This window comes from Solenopsis invicta, chromosome 4 (assembly GCF_016802725.1).
Source record: "Solenopsis invicta isolate M01_SB chromosome 4, UNIL_Sinv_3.0, whole genome shotgun sequence".
NCBI lineage: Eukaryota > Metazoa > Arthropoda > Insecta > Hymenoptera > Formicidae > Solenopsis > Solenopsis invicta.
The window spans coordinates 11,991,322-12,019,145 of record NC_052667.1 but is presented as its reverse complement, the minus strand read 5'-3'; the positions used below and the strand labels follow the sequence as shown (position 1 = coordinate 12,019,145).

The window sequence follows — 27,824 nt, the reverse complement described above, 5'->3', positions numbered from 1 at the left end:
AGCTTTAACATGCTATTAATGGTTTTCAAAAATTTTCTCAATTTCTTACTACTATGCCCCAAAAAAGATACACTGTTTTTTCCTTAAAATAATGTATTTTTAACAGCCTGTAGCTCAATAAAAAAATTTTTCTCGACAAATCCAATGCAAGTGCCATAAAGTATGACATTTTCTCTACAAAATGATTTTTTTAAATTTTTTCTACGATTTTTTTTGACCGAGTTACAAGACTTCAAAGATATACATCTTTTACAGTACATTTTTCCGAAAAATGACGTCTACCGCCGACATTAGCATTACCCAATGTGCACCACGTGGAGGTTGTCGGTCGGATTTTTGCACATCGTGTGTGTGTGTGTGTGTGTGTGTGTGTGTGTGTGTGTGTGTGTGTGTGTGTGTGTGTGTGTGTGTGTGTGTGTGTGTGTATGTGTCACAGCAGAGATAAGGAGCCCACAGTTCGTCACTTCTGCACTATTTAACGACTCCAAACTCTCTTTACTGTGTACTCGTATATGTGTATGTGTGTGCATGTGTGTGTATGTGTGTGTGTGTGTGTGTATTACTGCAGAGATAAGGACTCCGCAGATCGTCACTTTTGCAGTATTTAATGACTCCAAACCCTCTCTGCTGTGTGTGTATGCGCGCGCGCGTATGAGTGTTCAATGGTGTGTATTTTGTGTGTGTTCGTTATATCAACGATATTCTACGACCACACGTTTTGCTATTAAATCGAACCTGTCGGAACTTTATTTTTATGTAGGACAACGCTCGACCTCATACGGCGAATTTAATGCGACGTTTTTTTCAACGACACGCAATTAGACCGTTAAATCATCCCACCAATAGCTCGGACTTAAATCCAATCGAGCACATTTGGGATGAAATGGAACGACGATTAAGGCGTCGCAAGGAACAGCCGCGAAATTTAGAAAAATTGGGAGAAATTTTAACGGAAATTTGGCACAACATTCCGCAAGATGTATTACAAAATGTATAAATATGCGAGAACGCTTGCAAGTAATTGATCAAAGAGGAGGAAATACACACTATTGAACTCTCATGCGCGCGAGCGCATACACACACAGCAGAGAGGGTTTGGAGTCATTAAATACAGCAGAAGTGACAAACTGCGGGGTTCTTATTTCTGCTGTGATACACACACATACACACATACACAGTAAAGAGGGTTTCGAGTCGTTAAATACTGCAGAAGTGACGAACTGTGGGCTCCTTATCTCTGCTGTGACACACACACACACACACACACACACACACACACACACACACATACACAGTAAAGAAGGTTTGGAGTCGTTAAATACTGCAGAAGTGACGAACTGTGGGCTCCTTATCTCTGCTGTAACACATACACACACACACACACACACACACACACACACACGCACGCACGCACGCACGCACGCACGCACATACGCACACACGTACACACGCGCGCGCGCGCGCGCGCACACACACACACACACGATGTGCAAAAATCCGACCGACAACCTCCACGTGGTGCACATTGGGTAATGCTAATGTCGGCGGTAGACGTCATTTTTTGGAAAAATGTACTGTAAAAAATGTATATCTTTGAAGTCTTGTAACTCGGTCAAAAAAAATCGTAGAAAAAATTTAAAAAAATCATTTTGTAGAGAAAATGTCATACTTTATGGCACTTGCATTGGATTTGTCGAGAAAAATTTTTTTATTGAGCTACAGGCTGTTAAAAATACGTTATTTTAAAGAAAAAACAATGTATCTTTTTTGGGGCATAGTACTAAGAAATTGAGAAAATTTTTGAAAACCATTAATAGCATGTTAAAGCTGAAACTTCGAGCTTTAAAATGGATTTTTGATTTTTTGTCTACGATGATTTTTCACGGAGTACGGATATCATTTGTATAAAATGCAGGTTTAGCTTCAAAGTTGCGTAACTCGGTCAAAAAAAATCGTAGAGAAATTTTAAAAAAACCATTTTGTAGGTAAAAAGTTGTTGTTTATGAAATTTTACTTGAATTATTTGAAAAAAATGTGTTGGTTGATCTGCAAAGTGTCAAATATACGAAATTTTAACGAACAAAACAAGGTGTGCTTTTTTACTGCATAAGATAAGGAAGTTAAAAGAATTTTGAAAATCTGCTGGTAAAACGTTAAAGCTCGATCTTCAAGCTTCAAAATGCTTTTTTTATTTTTTATCTACGATGATTTTTCACCGAGTTACAGTCATTTGAAAATAGCATAATTTTTGGTGTCTGGAAAGTGTTCCCTATTTTTTTTTGAGTAGTGTATATGAAAATCCAACGAAATACCTCATTTCATAGAAATAGATACGGCACTGAGACCGCTACTTTCGTCGCTCGTCTACAATCGTTTTGTAGTCTTTAGCTATTCCTCATAATATGTATGTGGTCAATCACCTTCAAAGATAAAAAAAAGTTTTGTTGAGTTTTATAGTTTTTATAAAGTTTTTATATTGAAAATATAAATTCCAAAATGTTTTCATTAGTTAAGTTTTATGATGATATATATTACGTGTGCAAATCGACTGTTATTTCTGTAAAAAAAGGTGTTACAAAAGTTACGTATAGCGACAAAAAAAAGTACCCAGCAATAATTATAGCGAAAAATGGTAAGTTGAAGCATTTTACAAGTTTAAATTTTCGTCATTTTAACCTAAACTAACCTAAATTAGATTAGATTAGGCGAATTATTAATATACGATATTTTTATTAACAATTACAAAACATATATCAAATGTAAATTTATTATAAAATGTATAAAAATTTGTACTACTGCGGAAAATTTGTCCAAACTTTATTTTACTTCAAGTTTTTATTATAACCATTGATCTATTTTCTATTCATTAAAATAGTTCAACGATGATTTATGAATTTAAAGAATTAACTGACTTATATGAAAATTATATTAATTACAGTTGTTAAATTTGAACTATAAAAACATGTATTCAAATGTACTACATTTATTTAAAGATAATTTAATTTTAATATTTAAATCATATGCACTGTTATTCCAATCTAAATTTACAAAATCTCGATTAATAATTTGTTGTATAATTAGAAAAATTTTATATGTTAGAATTGTATTTTTATCATTACAGACAATAAAAAAATTTTGAAAAGAATAAAATACAACATAGTTGCAAATATACCAAACATATCTTGTAAAAGATTTGATAATGTATGTGCAATAGAAAGTATAAAAAGTGAAAAAAGTTATAATAAAAGTTATAATAAAAGTTATAATAAAGATACTATTCTCTCCACATCTAATGCAGGTAAGTTTACTTAGGGTTGGTTTTAGAATTTCCAGTAAATTAATTATTTTTATTACATGTTTTACTTTTATGTATTAGATGTTAATAAAACAGGACTTTTTACTACTAAAACAAACGATGTCGTTTTAACTGACACACAGAATAAAGATTCTGAACAAGATACTGTTGCTTCAAGCTACTGTGAGTACACGAACAAAATATTTTAATTACTTTAGTTGCAAAGATAAATATTAAATATTTATGTATTACTCTTATTTATTTATTTATAGATGTTGAAATACCAGTGATTTCTATTGATCAGAATGAAAACTCCTTTTCGACTAATGTACAAGACAAATACTGTGATATACAGATAACTAGTGATCTAAAAAGAAAGACGATGTCGCTTCAACTGACACACAGAATAAAAATTCTGAACAAGATGCTATTGCTCAAAGCTACTGTGGTAAGTATACGATCAAACTATTTTGATTACTAACTAGGAAGATAAATATTAAATATTTATGTGTTACTCTTATTTATTTATATATTTATTTATAGATGTTGACATACCAGTGATTTCTATTGATAAGAATGGAAACTCCTTTTCGACTAATGTACAGGACAAATACTGTGATATACAGATAAACAGTGATAATCCAAAAAAAGATGATGTGGCTTCAACTGACACGCAGAATAAAGATTCTGAATAAGATGCTATTGTTCTAAGCTACTGTGGTGAGTATAAGATCAAAATATTTTGATTGCTACTTAGGAAAATAAATATTAAATATATTTACGTGTTACTCTTATTTATTTATTTATTTATTTATAGATGTTGATATACCAGTTATTTTTATTGATGAGAATGGAAACTCCTTTTCGAATAATGTACAAAACACATACTATGATATACAAATAAGTAATGATAATCCAAAAAAAGATGATGTCGCTTCATCTGACACGCAGAATAAAGATTCTAAACAAGATGCTATTGCTGCAAGCTATGGTAAGTATACTATCAAAATAATTTTGCTAGTTAGGAAGATAAATATTAAATATTTTTGGGTTATTTTTACTTGTTTATATATGTATTTATAGATGTTGACGTACCAGTGATTTCTAATGATAAGAATAGAAACTCCTTTCCGACTAATTTACAGGACAAATACTGTAATAGACAGATAATTAGTGATAATCTAATGATATACAGTCAGTATACAAAATTTGTTTACGTGTTGCATAAGGAATAAATATAAATGCATTAACACTTGTATAAATATCGCTTACTTGCCATACCAAGAAATAGTTGATTTTAGTTCATTTTTTAAAATTTTTATATTATAAATTATTGCTTAATTATTAAATTGTAATAAGAGGTAATGTTGGATATTAGATATTAGATACTTATATATTTTTGAGTTTTAATGTCGTAAATGTTGTCATGTTCTAAATAAGTGAAAGATTGATCAATTTCGTAGAGACAGTATTAAGTGATATAGATATTCGATTTTGTGATAACTTTTAGTTCAATTTTTATAAGTAGATTAATATTTTTAATATGCTTTAAGTTCTAAAATATATATCATTTATTGTTTTATAAAGTTTTCCATATTTATTAATTGAAATGATTAGAACAAGGTCGTATAAGATACTCACCAAATACACATATATATATTTTTTTTAGATCATAATGATAAAGAAAGTAGTGGATCGGAATATGTTCCATCAGAAGATGAAAATTTATTAGAAAACAGTGCATTATCACAGAAATGTTATCCAATTTTGAGCACAACCGTTACTTCAATTTCGAGTTTAGACGCCACACAAATTAATAATGGTGCACCTGTATGCAACGACGAAACAATGCATGTAGAAACTTCTAATAAGCCGAGGAAAGAACACTGTTGTGTTTTTTGCGGAAAGATGCAGAAACAACTTGCTCGACATCTGGAGAATGTTCATCGCAACGAACCGGATGTAAAAAAATTTGCCGCCCTACCTAAAAATAACACGGAAAGGAAGAAAATTATTGAAATGTTACGTAAAAATGGAAATTTTAAATTTAATACAAATAGTGAATTAAACAACGGACAGTTGATTGTTTGTAGACGTCCCAATGAAAAATACAGCAAGACTGCGAAAGATTTTATAGCATGTGCTAAGTGTAAAGATTTTCTTTCAAAAAGTACAATACGTCACCATTCTCGAAAATGCTTCAGAAAAGATTTTAAGAAAGATAAATGTATTATGGTCATGGGTAGAAAAGTTACGTGCAGATTGCATTTTTCGGCAAATGAAATTGTGAGAAAAATGATTTTTCCAGTAATGCGGGATGACGAGGTAACACGCATTATACGATATGACAAATTACTAATTTTGTATGCTAATAAAATGAGCATTAAGTACAAATCTAAGCATCTTCATGACATGATACGTTCAAGATTGCGTCTCCTTGGTCGCTTTCTTATAGCGCTGAAAGATAAAAATAGAAACGTTCAAGATTTTGAATCGCTTTATCGTCCCAAATTATATGATGATTGTATACACGCAATTAATATAGTTGCAAAATATAATAGTGAAGAGAAAGTATATGAAACTCCATCAGTGGCGGCAAATTTGTCGACTTTAATTAAACATATTGGAAACCTTCTTATTGCAGAGTGTATAAAGGAGGAAAAAAATTTAGTTGAAGATTTTTTAAAATTAATAGTTGTCGACATTGGAACAAGTGTTAATAGAACTATCATAGAAACGCAATCTGCACAAAGAAGACGTAAAACAACTAAACTTCCATCATTGGAAGATATAAAAAAATTATATGAACATTTGAAAAAAAAGCAAACTGAAGCTTTTGAGACACTAAAACAATCTTTTTCTTACCATAATTGGGTTTCCTTGGCGAAAGTGACACTTATTTCTGTGCATGTGTTTAATAGACGTCGTGCTGGTGAAATCGAACGAGTTCTGATCAAAGATTTCAAAAATTATGAAAAAATTAATGAAAACATGCACAAAGACATTTATACGTCATTATCAAAATCAAACAAAAAAATCGCTGAAAAATATGTTCGATTCTGTATAAGAGGCAAATTAGGGCGTACGGTGCCAGTCTTATTATCGAATGAATTATTCGAAAGTATCAATATAATTTTACAATTTCGCAATGAAGCTGAAGTACCTGCGAAGAATCCTTATGTTTTTGGATTACCGGGATTAAAGAATCGAAGATACAAATATCTGAGGGCCTGTAATTTGTTGCGGGAATTTTCTAAAGAGTGTAATGCAATTGAATCTACTACTTTGCGTGGCACGACGTTGAGAAAACATGTGGCAACATATTGTATACAGCTTAATCTTAATGACGTTCAAGTATCATATCTTGCTACATTCATGGGCCATACTGAAAAAATCCATAAAGATCATTACCGGCTTCTACTAGCAAGTAGAGACATACTGAACATTTCTCAATACTTGGAGGCAGTTCAAGGAACTGTACATGTTTCAAATAATGAATCTTCAACGGATAGCAGTTCCGAAAATGATGAACTAAAAGAAGACAGATTTCTTGATAGAAATGAAGAAAATGCATGTCCTAGTGAGTATATTTATCTTTCCATTTTTAATATTATAATCATAATGGAACATAAAATATTAAATATAGAAAGGTTATGTTCTATCTTTACTATATAATCACTTTTATAATTTCTTTTAAATGTTAACTTTATTTTAGATACAAATCTGCACCAAGTTAGTGCATCTACAGACGATACGTTAAATAATGGAAAAGCTGAGAAACGGAAACGTTCTAGTGAGTTTACATTAATTTGTATTTCTTTTCTAAAAAATTTGTCTTCCAGTGTATGTAATTTTATAAATAATAGTTCATTAATTACTTAAAATTTAACATAACGCGTTTGTACGTTTATTCAGATACATAATTATTAATTTTTGATATAACGTTTAGTATTATTTTTGTGTTATTTGGTATTATTTTTTTCAAAGTTTTTTCTAATTGTATATCTGGATACATGTTTATTATTTTTATGTATATTTAAAAATTATTTTAATATATTATTTTTTAGTATCCCCGTACGGTAAAACCAAGAGAGTACGCTGGTCACAAAAAGAACAAGACACTGCGCTGGAAGCGTTTGCAAATTATATGAAAAACTTAAAATTGCCTTCTCTAAAAGAAATACAAGAGGTAAAGAAAAAATATACCTGCCTTGCTCAACGCACATCACCACAAATTAAAACATGGCTCCATAACAAGCAAAAAGCTTTACGACTATGTTAGTTGTAAATTTGTTTGTTTATTTCTTCATTACTTGGCTTTTCTCGTTTCTTATATTATACAACTAATATAATACTCTTTTGTGCTTATCTCCACAGTATTTTCGTTTAACAGATTATGTATTTGAATATAAGACAACTGTTTTTATTAAAATAACTTGTACACGCAGAGAAAAGTGACGTTTGCATTAAAGGAATTGTTTATTTAGCGTGGTTTATTTTTCAAGTTGAAGCAAAAGTACCTTTAAGGATAATACACATTTATTTGATTTCAAGAAATGATGTTATTGTTCTTTTTTAAAGGTAATAATTTTAAAGTAAATAATCAAATTATATGTTTAATTTTAAAAAAATAACTTTAATTCAAATAAAGTACTGACGGATATGTAAGAAACAATTTAGTTGTTCTAATTATTCAAAAAAGATTTACATTGCACAACCGAATTATTTTTTTAATTCTAATAAAAAAGAACAACCAAGAAATTTTTTTAAATCAAATAAACTTTTTTTTAATCGTATAGCATTTTGATTCAAACATTTTGTGAATCAAAGAACCTTTTTCTGAGTGTACATAATAACGTGCTTTACATGATAATATCTGTACAAATATAGATGAAAATAAAAGATAAGTGTTTTTACAAGTACTGAATCTTATGTTAAGAGGGTGAAATACCCTTTTTAAAAAATTGGTTTTTCTTGGAAGTTGTAACGCTGGTACTTTTCAATGCGGTTACAAGATTGCGTTCGGGATCGGTTGCTCGGATGTGCTCGCCGGATGTCCGGGTTCGTGTAAATAATAACGCCGTGGTTTGGTTGTGAACACGAAACAGCTTAAATGTATTTTCGAAACGTAAGTTGAGTACAAAATAATAACGTCACGATATGTTTATCGGATAGGATTGAAGTACACAAGTAATGCTAAGGCACCGGAGTGCTCGGTTAAACAATAATCGGACCCGCGCAAAAATAAAAGAACGACGATTGGTCGGGCCGGACAAAACATAATTCGCGGCGTAACTTACATTTTAAACAGAGAACGGACTCGGGTAACTATCTGAATTAACGGACGGACGCGTATATTTTAATTTATATACATGACGGATTTGGACTACCGCAATGCTGCGGTCGGACTCGTATGTCTTCATACGGCGTATACGGTTGGAGTCGCTGCGGGGTGGCGAACTCCCGGAAGCGGTTTCGACGGACCGTGATTGGCCCGTGTGCCGGCTTCAAACTTTCAAAAAACAGTAGTTATGTGGCACCAAAATTGTATAATTTTAGGAATCTAAGATGGGCAATAATTTTCGACAGTTTGAATGCTGCAGGTTTTCAGCAAGCACGACCCTTATATGTCGATAATAACAAATGGACGAGACGGAGATTGCGAGTGCAGTTTTCTACTTTCTTCATGATTCTCTTTCAGTTCGCTCAATTTGCTCCCTTTTTTTGTTGAACTCGTACCATCTATCGAAGAAACCATCTCATTGACTGCCGAAAAATTCTTTGTAACGTAAGATAAAAAACTAAAATAGAATAAAATTACAATGTTAAAATTTAAAAAAAAGAAAGTAAATGTATTCTAAAATTGTACTTACCTGATGAGTAGAAAAGAATAAAATGTTTAAAAAGAAGATAAAATTAGATTTGCAATTTGCATGTAAATTTTACATGCTATAACACTTCACTAAGAGGGTCGTTAATACAAGGTTAGTTCAAGTTATCAGTTCAAGAGAGTCATCATATAAGTCATCAATATAAGGTAAAAACCTGTAGCACTATTCCAATTAGCTTTTTAGCTTAAATTTGCTTTGTCTTATGACTATGACATTTTATACGCAAAATCATAATTTATAGGCTGTTATTTATAAATATTAATATATTATAATTATTTCAGGATATTTATTAGGTATTTATAAAGAATTCTGATATTTATGATCACTTTAAGCACGAATCTCAAATGTTATACTGTCGTTTCATTGTTTTAGCAACATCTTAAGAACACTTGATCTCCAACTTAAGGCAATGTTAAATATATGAATATGTTAAATATATGAATACCGATTTGAAGCATTTTAGGGGAATTAAATTATAGACCTATAAATTTTGTAGAGAAGAAATAGTGTTCCTGACATCTATTTTTGAACTCAACTAATCGATGTAATAAGTCTTAATTTGTAAGAAATTGGCTTATCTTAATTCATTATTCTTCTTACATTCTATTTGGATTGGTCAAATTGTTAAATATATTTCTTAAATGAATATTTCTTAAACTCTGATTGGTCGATTCTCTTATGCTTTATGCAAATCTGTGTTCGGGTCATGAAGTACATCGTTATATATTATTATACTTTTGTATAAACAGCAAATAAACATGAAATTTAAAAGTTGCGTTTTGCATAAATATATTTCTATTACGGCACGATTATTCCACATACTATTCGTCAGAATAATATGGATATCTGTTGTTTGACACTGATAATAGAAAGAATTAATTATTAGGATATTGTTAGGAACATATGTCAATAAGTGTGCATTGGTGTGTTAAGACATATTTCAAATTTACTGAAAATAGTTAATTAATGTTTTGAAAAGAGTCTGATACAAATGTCACAATATATATTATAAATATATTAAGTGTTCAGCATTTCTGCCTTGTTATAACATGTTTTCTAACCTTTTGTAATAACCCATTATTATTTTTACAGAGTTATTGTAAATCCTTCACCGATGCATTTCAACAGATCAGTACTGAATATATATATATATATATATATTCAGTTTCCTAAATGTGAAAAATTTACAAACAACTCGATAAGAATTTAATAATTTATTGCAAGGTAAATCACGAGAAGTTAGAAAATATGTTATAACACCTATATTTGCATGGTAAAAATGTTGAATGATGTAGCATTTTTTATTATGTGGCATTTGTATCAGATTGCCTGTGGATTTATCACTAGTACTGTAATATAAGTGTATTTCTAATACCACACACTATTTTTAAATTTCTATATTATTTGCTGTTTTTCTGTACACTGAGATATTATTTCTGATATTTCTACTAAAATTAATCCGTATATAAAACTCTAATATTATAAGTGTGCTATTATATGTTATTAATAAACGTTATAAATTTTATTGAATTTAAAAGAGTTGAGAACAATGTAAGCTACGCATTGATAGTTTGCAGAATATATTAGTCTATTATTAGGTAACAGGAGAAAATTTATTAACGTAGCATGAGATTCTTTTAAATGAGAGTTTATTATTTACGTATAGTAGTATCTCTGCTACTAGAATCCTATGAAATGCTACAAAAAACTTGATGTTTGTTTTGCTATGGTATTATATCTTAAAAAATGATTTTTTTCTGTTTACTCGCAGAATAGCAGTATATTGCATTGCAGATAATATCTTTTAAATTGTAATAATGTATGTATATTGACGTGATGTCATGTTTCTAAAAATATCTCAATACCCAGATAGCACATTGCCGTTTTTGTTTTCGTATTGACACCAAAATTGTCACTAAACGTCAAATTGATATCAAGTGACATTTTTATGTTATTTTGACACCAAATACGATATTGTGCTATCTGGGACATTGTTAGAAACATGATAATAATCTGTGTGCATTTTGTTAAGACATATTTCAAATTCGTTGAATTAAGCGTTCAACATTTCTGCCTTGCAAATGTTATGATATGTTTTCTAACCTTTTGTAATAACTCATTATTATTTTTACCGAGTCATTGTAAATTCTTCACCGATGCATTTCAACAGCACCGAATATATAGGGTGTCTAAGAACTAGGGAACCTACCGCTTTGAGAACATAGAGGAGATGAAAAGGGACAAAAAAGTCTTATACCATTTTGCGATATTCGTTATAATTATCGAGTTATAAAATAGAATGTCTGAGCCAATGTGCGGTGACGCCGCGCCATCACGCCTAGCTCGTTGACAACGGCGCGGGGGGGGGGAAGGTGACGCGTTGTTTTCTGAATTGGCACGGTGCGACGGTTTGAATTCGCCGCACCGTGTGTATATACACTGCAAAAATCAAATGTGTTAATTTAGCTAAAGCTTCTCCTTACACAATTGATAAATAACACATTTGATTTTTGCAGTATATATACACGCGGTGAGGTGAATTCAGACCGTCGCGCCGTGCAAATTCAAATAAAGATGCGTCACCTGTCCCGCCGCGCGCCGTTGCCTACAAGCTAGGAGCGATAGCGCGGCGTCACTGCACATTGGCTCAGACGTTTTATTTTATAACTCAATAATTATAGCGAATATCGCAAAATAGTATAAGACTTTTTTGTCCCTTTTTATCTCCTTTATACTCTCAAAGTGGAACGTTACATAGTTTCCGGACAACCTGTATATATATATGTGTGTGTGTGTGTGTGTGTGTGTGTGTGTGTGTGTGTGTGTGTGTGTGTGTGTGTATATATATATATATATATTCAGTTTCTTAAATGTAAAAAATTTACAAATAATTCTATAAGAATTTAATAATTCGTTACGAGGTAAATCACGAGAGGTTAGAAAATATGTCATAATAACAATATTTGCAAAGTAAAAACGTTAAATGGTATAGCATTGTTTATTTATATGGCATTTGTATCACTATTTTTCTCTTTTATGTTTTTCTCGTAATGCGGATTAAAATACAAAATCACTGCGCTGCATCAACCGGGGCCCCTTTCTTTTAAATTTTATTTTTAACTTTCATTTAAGAAATATTATCCACAAACAAAATAATGTGCCAGTTTTGGCAATTTTCTTCTATATTTATATTTCTTTTTTTATAATTATTCTTATATTGTAAAAAATCATGAAATTTTCATGTAATATTTTTAAAGTTTACATACAAAATAAAATAACCACCTTGTATAAAACGGTACCCAGTGCGATGTATATATCGTGTATATATCAAATTGACGTTGAATTGATGTCAATTCGATGATTTCGACGACGAATCGATGTTGATTTGATGATTTTGATATCGAATTGACGTCGATTTCGTTGTCATTTCTCACTTAATAGCGTCGCCAAACTAATCAAACGGTATATATGATGTTGTACTGTTGCCGAAATAACCAATTTATACTTAATTACGTATACATACTTATTGATGCATTAAATTTAAAAAATTTTGGTAATGTATACATCAGAAAAACAATGTACTCTAATGTAGGCAATAATATATGTTAATATAGGTTAATTTTCTGGTGTTGCCAAAAAAGCCAATTGATACTTAATTGTTTATAAATATTTATTTATGCATTACATTAAAAAAATTTTGGTAATGTATACATTAGAAAAGCAATGTACTCTAATGTATATAATAATATATGTTAATTTGCTAGTGTTGCCAACCTAGCCAATTGACATATACACGACTCAAAAAAAAAATAGGGGACACTTTCCAGACATCAAAAATTAGGCTATATTCAAATGACTGTAACTCGGTGAAAAATCATCGTAGATAAAAAATAAAAAACGCATTTTGAAGCTTGAAGATCGAGCTTTAACGCTTTACCAGCAGATTATTCTTTTAACTTCCTTGTCTTATGCAGTAAAAAAGCACACCTTATTTTGTTCGTTAAAATTTCGTATTTTTGACACTTTACAGATCGACCAACAAATTTTTTTCGAATAATTCAAGTAAAACTTCATAAACTACAACATTTTACCTACAAAATGCATTTTTTTAAATTTCTCTACGATTTTTTTTGACCGAGTTATGCAACTTTGAAGCTAAACCTGCATTTTTTACAAATGATATCCGTACTCCGTGAAAAATCATCGTAGAAATCAAAAAATCAAAAAATCATTTTAAAGCTCGAAGTTTTAGCTTTAACATGCTATTAACGGTTTTCAAAAATTTTTTCAATTTCTTAGTACTATGCTCCAAAAAAGATACACTGTTTTTTTCTTAAAATTACGTACATTTAATAGCCTGTAGCTTAATAAAAAATTTTTTCTCGACAAATCCAATGCAAGTACCATAAAGTATGACATTTTCTCTACAAAATGCTTTTTTTAAAATTTTTTCTACGATTTTTTTTGACCGAGTTACAAGACTTCAAAGACATACATTTTTTACAGTACATTTTTCCGAAAAATGATGTTTACCGTCGACATTAGCATTACCCAATGTACACCACGTGGAGGTTGCCGGTCGGATTTTTGCACATCGTATGTGTGTGTGTGTGTGTGTGTGTGTGTGTGTGTGTGCGCGCGCGCGCGCGCGCGCGTCGCAGCAGAGATAAGGAGCCCACAGTTTGTCACTTCTGCAGTATTTAATGACTCCAAACCTTCTCTACTGTGTATGTGTGTGTGTGTGTGTGTGTGTGTGTGTGTGTGTGTGTATCACAGCAGAGATAAGAACCCCGCAGTTTATCACTTCTGCAGTATTTAATGACTCAAAACCCTCTCTGCTGTGTGTGTATGCGCTCGCGCGCAGGAGTGTTCAATAGTGTGTATTTCCTCCTCTCTGATCAATTACTGCTTGCAAGCGTTCTCGCATATTTATACATCTCGCAATATAATCTTGCGGAACGTTGTGCCAAATTTCCATTAAAATTTCTCCCAAATCTTTTAAATTTCGCGGCTGTTCCTCGCGACGCCTTAATCGTTCCGTTTCATCCTAAATGTGCTCGATTGGATTTATGTCTGGGGTATTGGTGGAATGATTTAACAGTCTAAATGCGTGTCGTTGAAAAAAAACGTCGCGTTATATTCGCCGTATGAGGTCGAGCGTTGTCCTGCATAAAAATAAAGTTCCGACAGGTTCGATTTAATAGCAAAACGTGTGGTCGTAGAATATCGTTGATATAACGAACACACACGAAATACCCACCATTGAACACTCATGGGCGCGCGCGCATACACACACACACACTAGAGAGGGTTTGGAGTCGTTAAATAGTGCAGAAGTGACGAACTGTGGACTCCTTATCTCTGCTGTGACACACACACACACACACACACACACACACACACACACACACACACACACACACACACACACCCACACACACGATATGCAAAAAGCCGACCGACAACCTTCACGTGGTGTACATTGGGTAATGCTAATGTCGGCGGTAGACGTCATTTTTCGGAAAAATGTACTGTAAATAATGTATTCCTTCAAAGTCTTGTAACTCGGTCAAAAAAATCGTAGAAAAAATTTTAAAAAAAGCATTTTGTAGAGAAAATGCCATACTTTATGGCACTTGCATTGGATTTGTCAAGAAAAAATTTTTTATTGAGCTACAAACTATTAAAACTACGTAATTTTAAGGAAAAAACAGTGTATCTTTTTTGGGGCATAGTACTAAGAAATTGAAAAAATTTTTGAAAACCGTTAATTGCATGTTAAAGCTGAAACTTCGAGCTTTCAAATGGTTTTTTGATTTTTTGTCTACGATGATTTTTCACAGAGTACGGATATCATTTGTAAAAAATGCAGGTTTAGCTTCAAAGTTGAGTAACTCGGTCAAAAAGAATCGTAGAGAAATTTTAAAAAAAGCATTTTGTAGATAAAATGTTGTAGTTTATGAAGTTTTACTTGAATTATTCGAAAAAAATTTGTTGGTCGACCTGTAAAGTGTCAAAGATACGAAATTTTAACGAACAAAACAAGGTGTGCTTTTTTACTACATAAGACAAGGAAGTTAAAAGAATTTTGAAAATTTGCTGGTAGAACCTTAAAGCTCGATCTTCATGCTTTTTTTATTTTTTATCTACGATGATTTTTCACCGAGTTACAGTCATTTGAAAATAGCCTAATTTTTGGTGTCTGGAAAGTGTTCCCTATTTTTATTTTGAGTAGTATATATATATATACAGGGTGTCCCCAAATTCGCTCATTCGGAGTACAAGATGTGATACTTTATGATAAAAAAAACAACTTTTTCCTTTAGCAAAATTGCGTGCGACAAGTAGTTTTTGCAAGGGAGCACGTTAAAGTTAACGAATAAGCGTTTTTTGCTCTGCGGCGCTCAGGGCTGGCGCGCGCGTTCCTTACTCACTTGTACCTAGTCATTGGCTAGTAGTTGTAAGTAATGTCTTAAGATGCTGATACAATTCTGTTATAATTAGTTACGACATTTTAAGACTGTAGAATCAATGAATATCGGCCGTTAACCTCTTCTGTATTGCTTAAAATATGAAAGTTAATAAATTAAATATTGATTTCATTCCTTACGTAAGAAATGAATAAAAAGTTATCTGATTCCGTAGGTTTATTTGAAAATAAAGATGAAAAAAAACAAAGAATTTGTTCAAAATTATTAATTTTTTAATTTTATAATTATTACGTAATTATGTAAAATTAGTAATAGTTATAGAATCGTATCAGCATGTTAAGACATTACTTACAATCATTAGCTAACGACTAGGTACAAGTGAATAAGAAGCACGCGCGCCGGCCCTGAGCGTCGCAGAGCCAAGAACGCTTATTCGTTAACTTTAACGTGCTTTCCTGCAAAAACTACTTGTCGCACGCAATTTTGCTAAAGGAAAAAGTTGCTTCTTTTATCGTAAAGTATCACGTCTTCTACTCCGATTGCGCGAATTTTGGGACACCCTGTATATATATATATATATGTAATTTACCGACTTTCCGCGCTCGGATCAGCTCGTCGGACTCCCGGTGCGAGACCGCGAAAATGGTTCGACGCGGGAGAAAGGAAGGTCGTCGGGGCGATTTGTATTACTCGACGCGAGATATGAGTTTGAATGCAGTTACACAGATATATTTCCTAAATGATATGTACACGTTTGAGTTATTTACATATATAGAGGTGCTTATATATAGGTGCGTTCCGGCGCTAGACTACACGGGAGCGTATCGGTGCGATTCCGTGGGGGTGCGGCCCCGCGGCCTGTGTGTCGTGTTTCGGCGACGCGGTAGGCGTGGCCTACGGTACGGTTCGCGGGCTAGCTGTTGCGATTATCTTGGGCGGATCGGATTCCCGCGCGGTATGGCGGTTTCGCGACGGGATCGTCGCAGGCAGGTCGGACGCGCGACACCCTGTCAAGTACCTTGATCCGAGACCTCGAACACGGCGGTCGCGGTTTTGGTGGGTATCGCGAGGAGAGGAGGGCAGCCTCTGGGTCGCCGGGGACCGGCTCGTGGTCCTCGGTTCGCGGAGGCTGGTGTATGTGGAATGGATTTGCGTCGGAGGCGGAGTACCCTTTCGCCTCGGCCAAGCACTCTTCGACCGGGTTTCCGACTTTGGGAGCAGGATATCGCCGACGCAGCGGACCGTGATCGGGAAGCTGGTCGGTGGCAGAGTGTCGTTTCTTGTCGCGGTGGCCCTATTTATACCGAGCGACTCCGCTCGCCTCCGTTATCTTTCTCGGCGCTTGACGGTGGAGTCGTCGGGGTAGGGAGGACCGCGTGTCCTCCGAGAGCGCGTGCGCGCCGACTCAGCGCGTGCGATGGCTCGGCGCGTTTCTTCTGGCGATGTTTGTCGCCAGGCGGTATCGCGGTCTTGAATTCTTAAAAGTGGGTGCCCACGGCACCCCCGGTTATGGCCCGGCGGCCTTTTCGGCTGATGTTTGCCGTGGCGATGTTCTTTTATACGGGGTGCATCGTCACATATATATATTTATGTTTTTGTAATACTTATGACTTTCCATTTTTATGTATGCAATTTTTTTTTATTACTCGATGAATTTCCTAACCGGGGAGTCCCTTTCTTCAACGTGTGTCGCGCTTAATGCTTAATCTTAATTATCCTACCTACTTGATGAATAATAGTTATTAATACTAATGTTATTACTTATACGCCTTTTTGTTAAACCGAAGGGTATGCATATGCCAGGATTCTTTCAAAGTCTTAAGCGTGGCTTAGTTTTACGAGGATGTCCTTGACGTCAAGTATTCCGCTCCCACGTTCGTTTCTTATCTCCATCTTCACGAGCGCCGCTTCCTCTTCTACGTCCCCGACAATGCTGATCCATCCTTCCCATTGTTCAATAAAAAATTTTAGAAGATCTCTGGTCCGCTGGGGCCATATTCTTTTTACTGGGCAAAGTTCTGTATATGCTAATGCGCAAGGGATTGCCCGCCATTCAAAATCATAGAATCTTTCTTCAAGTTGATAGATTTCGCAATAGGGCCGCTCGATAATACGGGCCCAATCTTTTAGAAAAATGGTGGCTGTTCCATCCTCATAGGCACTAAGAATAACGTCACGTTGCCATCTCCGTCTATCATGAACGGCGGCAATTTCATTTGATTTGATGTCGTCGGGTCAGTGATGCAGCAGTCGCCCTCGTCGCGTCATCCGGCGTTGGAGCTCCTCTAACATTTTTTCGAAATCGTCTGCAGAATTTTGTAGATGAATCCAAATCAATGTGGGCGAGTCTACCCTTATTATTTTTATTTTCAGAGGGCTTCGCGTCAAAATTCCCGTATTTATGTGGCTGATAGCAGTAGTCATCTATAAGAGAACCACGGACTCATTGGTGTAAATGTATCATTCCTCGGGTTACCGTGTTAAGCAGAGCTGGCCGTTCGGCAGGAAACATTATATGATCTCTAAGCGTTTCGAGTTCATTTTCTGTATATATTCCGCTCGTGGCAAGTGAGCCGGGACTAATATATTTCCATGTTGGTTTAGTCACGGGCTTCATAATTATCGGAGGTAGCGTCTCGACTGGTTTGGGTGTGAATTTATACCATGAGTTTCCGAGAAGATACATGGCGGGTGCAGGTGAGTTGTAAGTAACCTCCGTCCCTTGATGCAATAAAATATGGGTTTGTGGGGTTAAAAATAGACTCTCGTTATTTCGTAGTACTGGTAGTTGATCATAGCATTTTCCAGTTTGAGCAAGTTTTACTTCGACAGCATTTCACTATACGTATCACTTCTCCGGCTAACAAAGCCATATATCCTGGCCCTTGCATTATGTGGTAGGCGAAAGCGTCTGGAGCGTGAGTGGCGAGAGCCAATGCGTTTTTTAGTACCTTTTGTTCGAGAATGCATTGTTGTGTACACATTGAGTGGACTTGAAATCGCAGATCACTCCGGACCGGAGCACTACTCGATTTGAGTTGAGTTGGACCGTGGCCTCATAATCTTGGAGTATGATTTTTACAGTTGCGAGAACAATCACGTTGGGCCAACTTCCGAAAGAATCGGAATAACTAGTCCCGTGGCAAGTTCCTGCGTTATCTATGTGCCCTGCTAAAGTTACTGGCCATGAGACCGATTGATTTGCTTTTAAGTTGGATACCACAGTGTTTCCGTGACGATAGGTTCCGATCCATTGCATTTTCATGCAAGCTTCACGGGAGATTTCTTCTATGTATGAGTATTTACCATTAAGCACATCACCGGTGTGAGAGAACATTCCGCATGTTTTTACTATCCTATCGATCTCAACTTTGCATTGAATGACTCTTACTGTTTTAAATTCATTGATCTGTAAGAGTTGTATATATTTTTTAGTCTGGTTCACGCGTTGGAGAGATATATCGCATTCTTCTGTATTAAGCAAGGACATTGTTGTTATATTTGCCATCGGTGATCCGCAATCGTAGCCTATTATTCCGGCTGTTTCGCGGACCCATGCTATTATTAGTATTATAGCCATAACTCGGGGATCCATCTGAAATTTTGATCGTTGTTACTATTTATTTTAATGGTTAAGGGTTGGTTTTATATGGGAAACTCTCAATCGATTGGAATGTACAATTCGGCTATTTTTCTTTATTCTTATTTTAACGTTCCTTCTATTTATTATTTCGAGAATTTCGTGAGGGCCAATATAATGGTCTCCGAATTTACCGAGTTTAGGCCCTTTTAATAAGAATAAAACGTAATCTCCAGGCTTAAATGTCTGTGGATTAATTTTTTTGTCGTAGTGTTTTTTTGACTCAATTTTGGCATTAATAACATTTTCGCGGGCGTTTGTTTGGATGCCGTAAAGTTGCGTAACTAAATTTATCAAATAGTCATCGTAACTTGCTAATTTATCTTCTGCGCCTAAGAGTTCATTAGTCGGAATTTTTGCTATTTTGCCGAATACTAATTCGTATGGCGTGCTTTGTGGCTTCGTGGACACTGGTATTGTAATTAAATATTGCGAGTCGGATCCATCTATCCCATTGTTTTTTGTTCATTAGCATACTGCTTTAAATATTCTTCTAATGCATGATGTGATCTTTCTAATGAACCGTTTGATTGAGGGTGGAAAGCCGTTGTGCGAAATTTGCGAATTTGGAACAGCTTTGCTATTTTCTTCATTAATTCACTAATAAAATTCCTACCTTGATCAGTCAATATGGCTTTAGGCGGTCCTAATACACAAATAAATTTATCCACAAAGGCTTCCGCTATTGTTTCGGAAGTCTGGTCAGGTAAAGGAATCCCCATACAGAATTTTGTCAGCTGATCCTGCAGGGTTAGAATGTACTCATTTCCTCTTAAGGTTTTAGGTTACGGCCCCACAATATCCATAGCAATTTTGTCGAAAGAAGATCCTGACGTGTCAGTTATCATCATGGGTTGTTTAGTTTTTACTCTAACTAATTTTTTCGACTAACACTGCAAACATTGCTGTATATAATGCTGGACATCTGTCTTTAAATTTTCCCAATAATAATTATGCTTGATTCTGTTATAAGTTTTTGTAACGCCACGATGTCCTCCGGTAGGCAAACAATGTGTTTCTCCAATTATAATAGGTTGAAGATCTCTTGGAGGGTACTTAACTAATCCATTGCAAATAATTAGTTTAATCGTGGAGTTAGTAAACGTTAATTGCAATAGTGGTTTAATGTTGTTCCATGGTACATTGTTAACAATATCCGTTTTCACAATACTAAGAGTTTCTAGTTTTAATTTTTCGGCCATAACACAGAGATCCTTTAGCACGGCTGTTACCTGAGTTAAAGTCATCGTTGGACCCTCGCGCTGTCCCTCGCTAATGGGCAACGCCATATGGTAACGTTTTTTATATTTTATAGCCTTAACTCTACCTAAGGTAAGATCTTCCAGGTTCGGAAGCTCATTTCTTTCGAATAATTTTTGAGAACCTGAATCTAAAGGCTTTCCTGTAGTATCTACGAAATATGCCACGTTATCCTTCCACAAGAATAATAATTCTCGAGAGTCAAAAACGTTGCTTTTAATTATTTGATCTTTAATAATAAGTAGGCTTTGCTTTTCGTCGTTTATTTCGCTAATTTCCTCCGTTTTATTTGCGTCATTTTTACTATCGCTTTCTTTATCCGACGGATTATTTCTATTTCTTATCTCGTCGTTTTCTTCTTCTTCATTCTCTATTTCCTCGTCTTGGTTTTCCATTGTCTCGTCGTCAGTATTATCGGTTTCTCCTGCTGTCGGTCCGTTCTTAATCCTTAATGATTCGGTTTTGTCTGTCGAAGATTTATGAGCGGTGTCTTTAATTTTTGCTGTCTGACTTCTCGTCTGTATTTTGTCGCGTGTAGGAAAGTCTTGAGTTACTTTCTCTTTCATACGCGACGACTCCTGCAGTTTTTCTGTATTTGTAGACACAGGCTGTGTGTAATCAGTATGTTTACTATACAGATCGTTGTCCGACGGCGGATTCTCAAATTCATCCTCGTCTGAGAGATACAATTCAAAGTCTTCGTCTGTTTCTTCTAGTAAATCAGCTATAATTTCTGCGTCTTCTGGGTTATTAGGATTTAAAAATTTTTTATGCCTAACTACATTACAGATTCTTTCATCACAATCTATTGGATTTCTAGATAAAGCGTCGGCATTCACATTAGTTTTGCCGGTTTTATATACTACATCGTAATCGTATTCTGCTAGTTTAAGTCTCCAGTAAAGTATACGCATATTTGCATCTTGTGCATTTTTGAACCAGAGTAGAGGTTTATGATCTGTGACTAGCGTAAATTTGCATCCGTATAAGTATGGACGAAAATGTTTAACGCAGCATATTATTGCTAATGCTTCTTTTTCGTAGGTGTCGTATTTTATTTCATTATCGGTTAATGTTCGAGATGCGTATGCTACTGGTCGATCTTTATCTCGATCTTTATTTATTTCTCCTTGTGACAAAATGCCTCCCACGGCTATTCCAGATGAGTCGGTAGTGAAAATAAATGGTTTAGAAAAATCAGGATATTGCAATACTGGTTCTTCGCATAATTTCTCTTTCAATGTTTCGAAAGAATCCTCTTGAGCGGATGTCCATTTGAAGCGAACGTCGTTTTTTAGCAAGTTTATCAGTGGTTTGGCTAACGCAAAAAAATTTGGTATAAATCGCCTGTAATATCCCGCCATTCCAAGAAATTGTTTAATATTTTTCGGAGTTTTTGATCGAGAAAATTGTCTTACGGCTTCCAATTTTTTTGGATCCGGCTTAACACCGCTTCTACCTATTATATGTCCAAGGTATGTCACTTCAGTCTTCAGAAATTCACATTTATTAGGTTGTAATTTTAGATTAGCTTTGCAGAGTCGATCCATTAATAAATTATATTTTCTTTCACGCTCTTCCAATGAAGTAGCATAAATAACTATATCATCCATGTAGACAAATAATTCCTTGCCTTGCAATCCGGATAATACTAAATCCATTAAACGTTGGAAAGTCGCAGGTGCATTTTTTAATCCGAATGGCATTTGTTCGAATTCGTAATGCCCGAAGGGTGTAGTAAATGCCGTTTTGTGACCATCGGCGCGGTCCATTTTTATTTGATGGAAACCAGAAGCCAGATCACATACGGAAAAATATTCTGCTCCTCCTAATTGATCCAGGATATCAACAATGTTAGGTAATGGAAGCGTCGCCAATGGTTTTTTCATTTAAAGCGCGGAAATTTAAAACCATTCTCCAGCGTTTGTTTCCTTTTGAATCTTCATTCTTAGGCACTATCCATATGGGCGTATTGTAAGGTGACCGAGATAATTTTACTATGCCTCCATCTAACAATTCTTCAACTTGTTTATTTATTTCTTCCTTATGAATTTGGGGAAATCGATATTGTCTAGTATTGATGGGTCGATCGTCTGTTGTCGGTATTTGATGCTGCAACACGTGAGTTGCTGTTAATTTTTCTCCAAGTATGTGAAATTTATCCTAGCTGCCGGATATAAGACTTATTACGCTATTTCTTTCTTGGATATTTAAATGCTCGAGACGTAATAACTCCATAATTTCTGCGAGCCTATTCTGCTCCAAATTTTCAAAAATTTGAAAACATTCGCGAGGTATTTCATTTTGCAAATCTCGCTTCTCTTTTTCTGTTTGAATTTGTTTACTTTTAAAATTTTCACTCATTTGTTGAGTTGAGGCAATATTTTCTGCAAGAGATTCATTCTTTTTAGAATAATATAACTTACTTATTTCGGGAGTCTCGGTTCTGTTTTCCCTTGCAGATATTTTTGTAATTGAATGAGAGATATCATCGTTTTTTATGATCGTTTTGTTTCTAAGAGGTTTTATTTTTTTTTTAGAAATAGAGGAACTCTTTTCCTTTGGTTCCCTTGAAATAAAAACCGCGTCGCTTGACTAGGTTTGGTAACTTCCCTCTTCACGATCGGCAGGAATGAGGTGCTCTGAGGGAGGGGTTTGGAAACTTCCCTCACTAATAATTTTTAGATTCTTGGACAATCCATGAGAAGTTTGGTAGCTTCCCTCTGTTTGGATTTGTGAATCGCTGGATAATTTAGGAGAAATTGGGAATTCTCTCTCCCTAAGAATTTTTAGATTACTGGATAATCTAAGACAGGTTTGGTGATTTCCGTTTTCTTGAATTTTTGAATCTCTGGGCAATTCAGAAGAGATTTGGAAGCCTTTTCCTCCAAGGTTTTGGAGATCTGGAGTTTTGAAATTAAAATTGTTATTTAATTCCTTATTTTCCTTTAAAATTTTATTTTCATATTTCTCTTTTATATTTGCCTCATTTTTAAATTGATTTTCTTTTATCTTCATTCTTTTACTTTCATTTTCTTCGAGTTTTTTTATTTTTACTTGGTTACTTAATTTCTCAATTTTTCCATCAATTAAATTTACTTTCTCGTAGTGTGTATTACTTCCGCTTTCATTATTAATTTTTTCTTTTACTTCTTCTTTATTAGTCTTGCATTTTATTTCCGTAATTTCTTCTGGTTCATTTAGTGTCTCGATTTTAGCCTCGTGATCGTCGAGTATATCATTCAAAGGCTTAAGATACAGTGTCGTTACTTGGACTTCTACTTCTTCATCCAAAGTACTTATAACATTAAAGTAGGCCTTTCCGTCAACGTTCTCTGCTATAGTTTCCTTTGAATAGATTCCATGGGCAATTTTTAATTTAGGTATATACCCGATTTTTATATCAGGGTTCCCTATTCTCACATAAAATAATGATTCGGACCGTGGAGCTGTGGTAATAATTTCTGGAGAAAAAAAAGGAACGTTAGTGCCTGCTACGTTTAAATAACCATTAGCATAGTCGATTTTGGAAAATGTTTGTTGAAAGAAATCGTTACCTAATATACCGGATTGTGATATTACTTGACATGATATGGAATGTTACTTCTTTCCCGAAGAGAGGGAGAACGATTTCTCCGAGAGTATAAACCGGATATTCGTTTATTCCGCTTAGTTTCAAAATATTATTGTAATTGATAACTATGTCCGTGAGTATAAAATGTTCTTTAATTATATTCGGTCCTGACCCAGTATCCAATAAGAAGGTAGTTTGCGGAATTGATTCACAAAAATTTACCTGAACGTTAGGCACGCGACTATGCTTGTCGAGGTTTATGGTTACCTGGCGGGCGGTCAACACATGCTTATTTACTTGGTTTCTTTGGCTGGCGACGGGTGTGAGATCCTTCCGGACCCCTGCTGCACACTCGTCGTCGAGGGTCCATCCGCGTTTCCCGAATTGTTTGCTTTTTTACGATTGTTGCTTGCAATTCGCAGTTCACAATTCTCGAGGAGATGCCCCTGCTCCTTGCAATATCGACAAACTATCAAATCTTTAGGTACCGCATTTACCTTTGGATTTGATCGACAATCCTTCGCGATATGCCCGAAATTATTGCAAATTTGGCAAGTGATTTTTAATTTGTTTCCCTCGCCGCGTTGCTCGTTTTGTTTTTTCCAACAATTATTGGCCGTATGTCCTAGCCGATCACACCACTGGCAACCTAGAGAGGGCTTATTTTGAATATTAATTTTATTATTCCTACATGATTTAGCGTCATGCCCGGATTTAGAGCATAATTGACAAATAATGTTATTTTCCCGTATCACTTTAACAGACTGTCGAGTTTGAGAATCGCGTAACCAACATTTGTCAGCATCGTGCCCACGTTTTTTGCAAATTTGACATATTAAAATTTCAGTTCCTAAATCGGATCTGATGTGACCCAGCTGAATTGTTTAAGTCAACTTTCTGCATTTTGAAGCTGAATGTCCCTCCTTGTAACAAATTTGGCAAGTTTCGCGCGGCCGGCTAATAATTGCTTCTCGGTCAACAGCGCTACCTTTGCTTTGTCGCAAGTCGGTCATAGAGCGTAGTTCGCGCTCTATTCTTAATGCATCGGATACGGTTTCTTGAACATTTAAATCTCTCGCAATTCTTTGTTCAATTTCCGGTTTCAACCCTCTAATGAAACATTTGCACATGTCTTTTTCCAGTGATGTTTTTACATTATGATCGGGTGGACCATTTCCCCATGCTTTATATGCTTCTAATATTTGTTTTCCTAACAATTTTACTCTATTTGCATAAGTAATTACGTCTTCTTTATTTTTTTTGATAAATGCACCCTAATTCCCCTTGCAATTGATATACGGTTTTAGATGCCCCGTATACTTGTTTTAAATATGCGGTTAATTGAGCAACGGTATCGAAATTTTGATCTTGAATTGTACGGCGCGCTTCACCGACGATTTGTGTTCTAATTATGCGAGCAAATTGAAACTCCGCCTCGGCGGGTAGCATGGACTTAGCTTCCTCGCATCCTTCAATAAAATAAGATAACGGAATATTTTGTCCATCAAAGAAAGAGACGGCCTCTACCGCGTACTTCAATGAAGCAAATGGATTTGAGTGAGCCATTCCGGGTGGTTTAATTTTAGTGATAGGTTTGGGTCCCTCTATTCTCTTTACTGTATCGTCTCCCGCAACGTCGGAGTCGTCAAAACCAGGTATTAGCGTCTCGTCGCCACCTCCCAACAAACTTTCCGAATCATGCAAAGTAAGATCAAATAATCTAGGAATTTTTTTAAAGGATGTGGTGGGAATTGATGTCTGTGTAATTATGCCTGGTTTACGTCCAGGTATACCCTGGTTTTCAACGGCAGATTTATAAATGTTATTGATTTCTTCTTTATTTGATCCGGACCTAGTAGTCATTCTTGCTCTTAAAAATTGCACTTTTCATCCCGGATAAGATCCCAAAATTTCTCAAATGGTCTGTTACGTCCAGAATTCTCGAAATAAGTCTCTCTGGTTGATTAGCAGGTAGAAACTTATGGAAATAATTTGAGTGAGATAGGAAGAACGGAACAGGCCTAATCTCGCGCACACATGTTTCTGGGCGAGTGCGACGAGTCGAATGCGTCAGGTGAGTCAAAATGTAGGTCAGGTGTCGAGAATGATGGCCTATGATTCTCATTCAAACTCTTGCATTCGTGTAGTCCTTATTTTGCGTATACAAATTAAATCTCCTTTTACGCGGGATCGGACCAAGTGCAATTTTATCGGAGCGGGAATTAGAGGTGGTAGAAATAAACGAAAATAGTTAAAATTAAAGATTACAATTTATTTTAACATAATAAAATAAATAAACAATTACAATGATAGGTGGTGATTATTAAAATAATAATAATTAATTCGTGAATAACATTTTTGTTTGCAGAAAACATGTGTGATAAAAGAAAGAAAATCTTGTGATCGGTTTAAGAAAATCTTAACAAAAATATAATTATAAACATCAGTTCTAATTGGTTACATTTGTGCTTAACGGAATTTATATAAAGATGCGTGTGTGGGTGTGTATATTATGGTCAGGGAATTTTTGGTTATTTAGGTAGTTCTTGCACCCAGTCGAAAATTTCTTCCAATTCGTTTGCTACTTCTTCGCTCTATTGAGATTTCGTTTACGATATTTTCTATTTCTTCGGGAGTAAATAGTGAGGAACGTTGGTATTCTACGTGAGGTTCAGGGGAGTAAGAGGGGGAAGGATGACGACAAGGGAAAGGAGAAAATGATTCGGCGGACGGATTTGAGACTGGTGGAAATGAATCGGTCGGTTCGTCGGAAGTTCTTAAATTAGTTAGAGCGCTAGGCAAAACAGAATTTTCTCTTCGCAGATTGTTTGATTTTTCGATAACGATGCGCCAAGCTTCCGGAGCTCCTTATTTCGACGACTCCGACAATTCTTAATAGCTTCTTGCGACTTCCTCAGGTACTCGACTACGCACTAGAATGAATTTAAGAATTAAGGCTACGTTCTCTTTTTCTAGTAAAGGGAAATAAAATCTAGATCGTAACTATTTGAAAGGAAGAAAAAAAAAGAGTTTTAAATATGAAAAGAAGAAAATTCTTTGTTTCTGATGGAAGCAAAGAAAGTTGCGAATTCAATATAATCGAAAGAGCTCGATTATATCCAGCAGAAAGTGAGGAGACTTGCGGATTCAATCTGACGAAAGTTCGATTGTATCCTGCAGGAAGTAAAAGAGAGTTGCGGATTCAATCGAAAGAGAATTCGATTGTATCCTGCGGAAAGTAAAGAGAATTGCGGATTCAATCGAAAGAGAATTCGATTGTACCCTGCAGGAAGTAAAAGAATTGCGGATTCAATCGAAAAAGAATTCGATTGTATCCTGCAGGAAGTAAAAGAATTGCGGATTCAATCGAAAGAGAATTCGATTGTATCCTGCAGGAAGCAAAGAGAGTTGCGGATTCAATCGAAAGAGAATTCGATTGTATCCTGCAGGAGGTAAAAGAATTGCGGATTCAATCGAAAGAGAATTCGATTGTATCCTGCGGAAAGTAGAGAGAGTTGCGGATTCAATCGAAAGAGAATTCGATTGTATCCTGCAGGAAGTAAAAGAATTGCGGATTCAATCGAAAGAGAATTCGATTGTATCCTGCAAGAAGCAAAGAGAGTTGCGGATTCAATCGAAAGAGAATTCGATTGTATCCTGCGAAAAGTAAAGAGAATTGCGGATTCAATCGAAAGAGAATTCGATTGTACCCTGCAGGAAGTAAAAGAATTGC

The 27,824-nt window shown here is 35.0% G+C and overlaps 1 protein-coding gene across 4 annotated transcripts; it reads left to right on the top strand.

The window, feature by feature from the left end:
* Positions 1 to 2,295: 2,295 nt before the first annotated feature.
* On the top strand, positions 2,296 to 10,263 carry LOC113005529. 4 transcript variants are annotated; one of them, XR_005574538.1, is made up of 7 exons: positions 2,296 to 2,632; positions 3,122 to 3,298; positions 3,377 to 3,478; positions 3,568 to 3,743; positions 3,839 to 4,015; positions 4,113 to 4,286; positions 4,965 to 5,098. XR_005574538.1 is itself a non-coding variant. In XM_026141235.2 (5 exons), exons 3-5 carry the CDS (start codon positions 5,144 to 5,146, stop codon positions 7,575 to 7,577), a joined length of 2,025 nt encoding a protein of 674 aa, XP_025997020.1. In that variant the 5' UTR covers positions 3,861 to 4,015; positions 4,113 to 4,286; positions 4,965 to 5,143; the 3' UTR covers positions 7,578 to 10,263. The 4 variants fall into 4 exon arrangements, 3 of the variants coding, with proteins under 3 accessions (XP_025997020.1, XP_039304118.1, XP_039304119.1); XM_026141235.2 differs by lacking the exons at positions 2,296 to 2,632; positions 3,122 to 3,298; positions 3,377 to 3,478; positions 3,568 to 3,743 and adding exons at positions 7,011 to 7,088; positions 7,363 to 10,263 and having other exon boundaries at positions 3,861 to 4,015; positions 4,965 to 6,875; XM_039448184.1 differs by lacking the exons at positions 2,296 to 2,632; positions 3,122 to 3,298; positions 3,377 to 3,478; ... (1 more) ...; positions 3,839 to 4,015; positions 4,113 to 4,286 and adding exons at positions 4,386 to 4,489; positions 7,011 to 7,088; positions 7,363 to 10,247 and having other exon boundaries at positions 4,965 to 6,875.
* Positions 10,264 to 27,824: the final 17,561 nt, after the last annotated feature.

Excerpts from the sequence above, each read along its gene's own strand:
- LOC113005529 (XM_039448184.1), top strand. Across the intron at positions 6,876-7,010 it reads TGAAGAAAATGCATGTCCTA|ATACAAATCTGCACCAAGTT; the intron begins GTGAGTATATTT and ends ACTTTATTTTAG. Across the intron at positions 7,089-7,362 it reads TGAGAAACGGAAACGTTCTA|TATCCCCGTACGGTAAAACC; the intron begins GTGAGTTTACAT and ends ATTATTTTTTAG.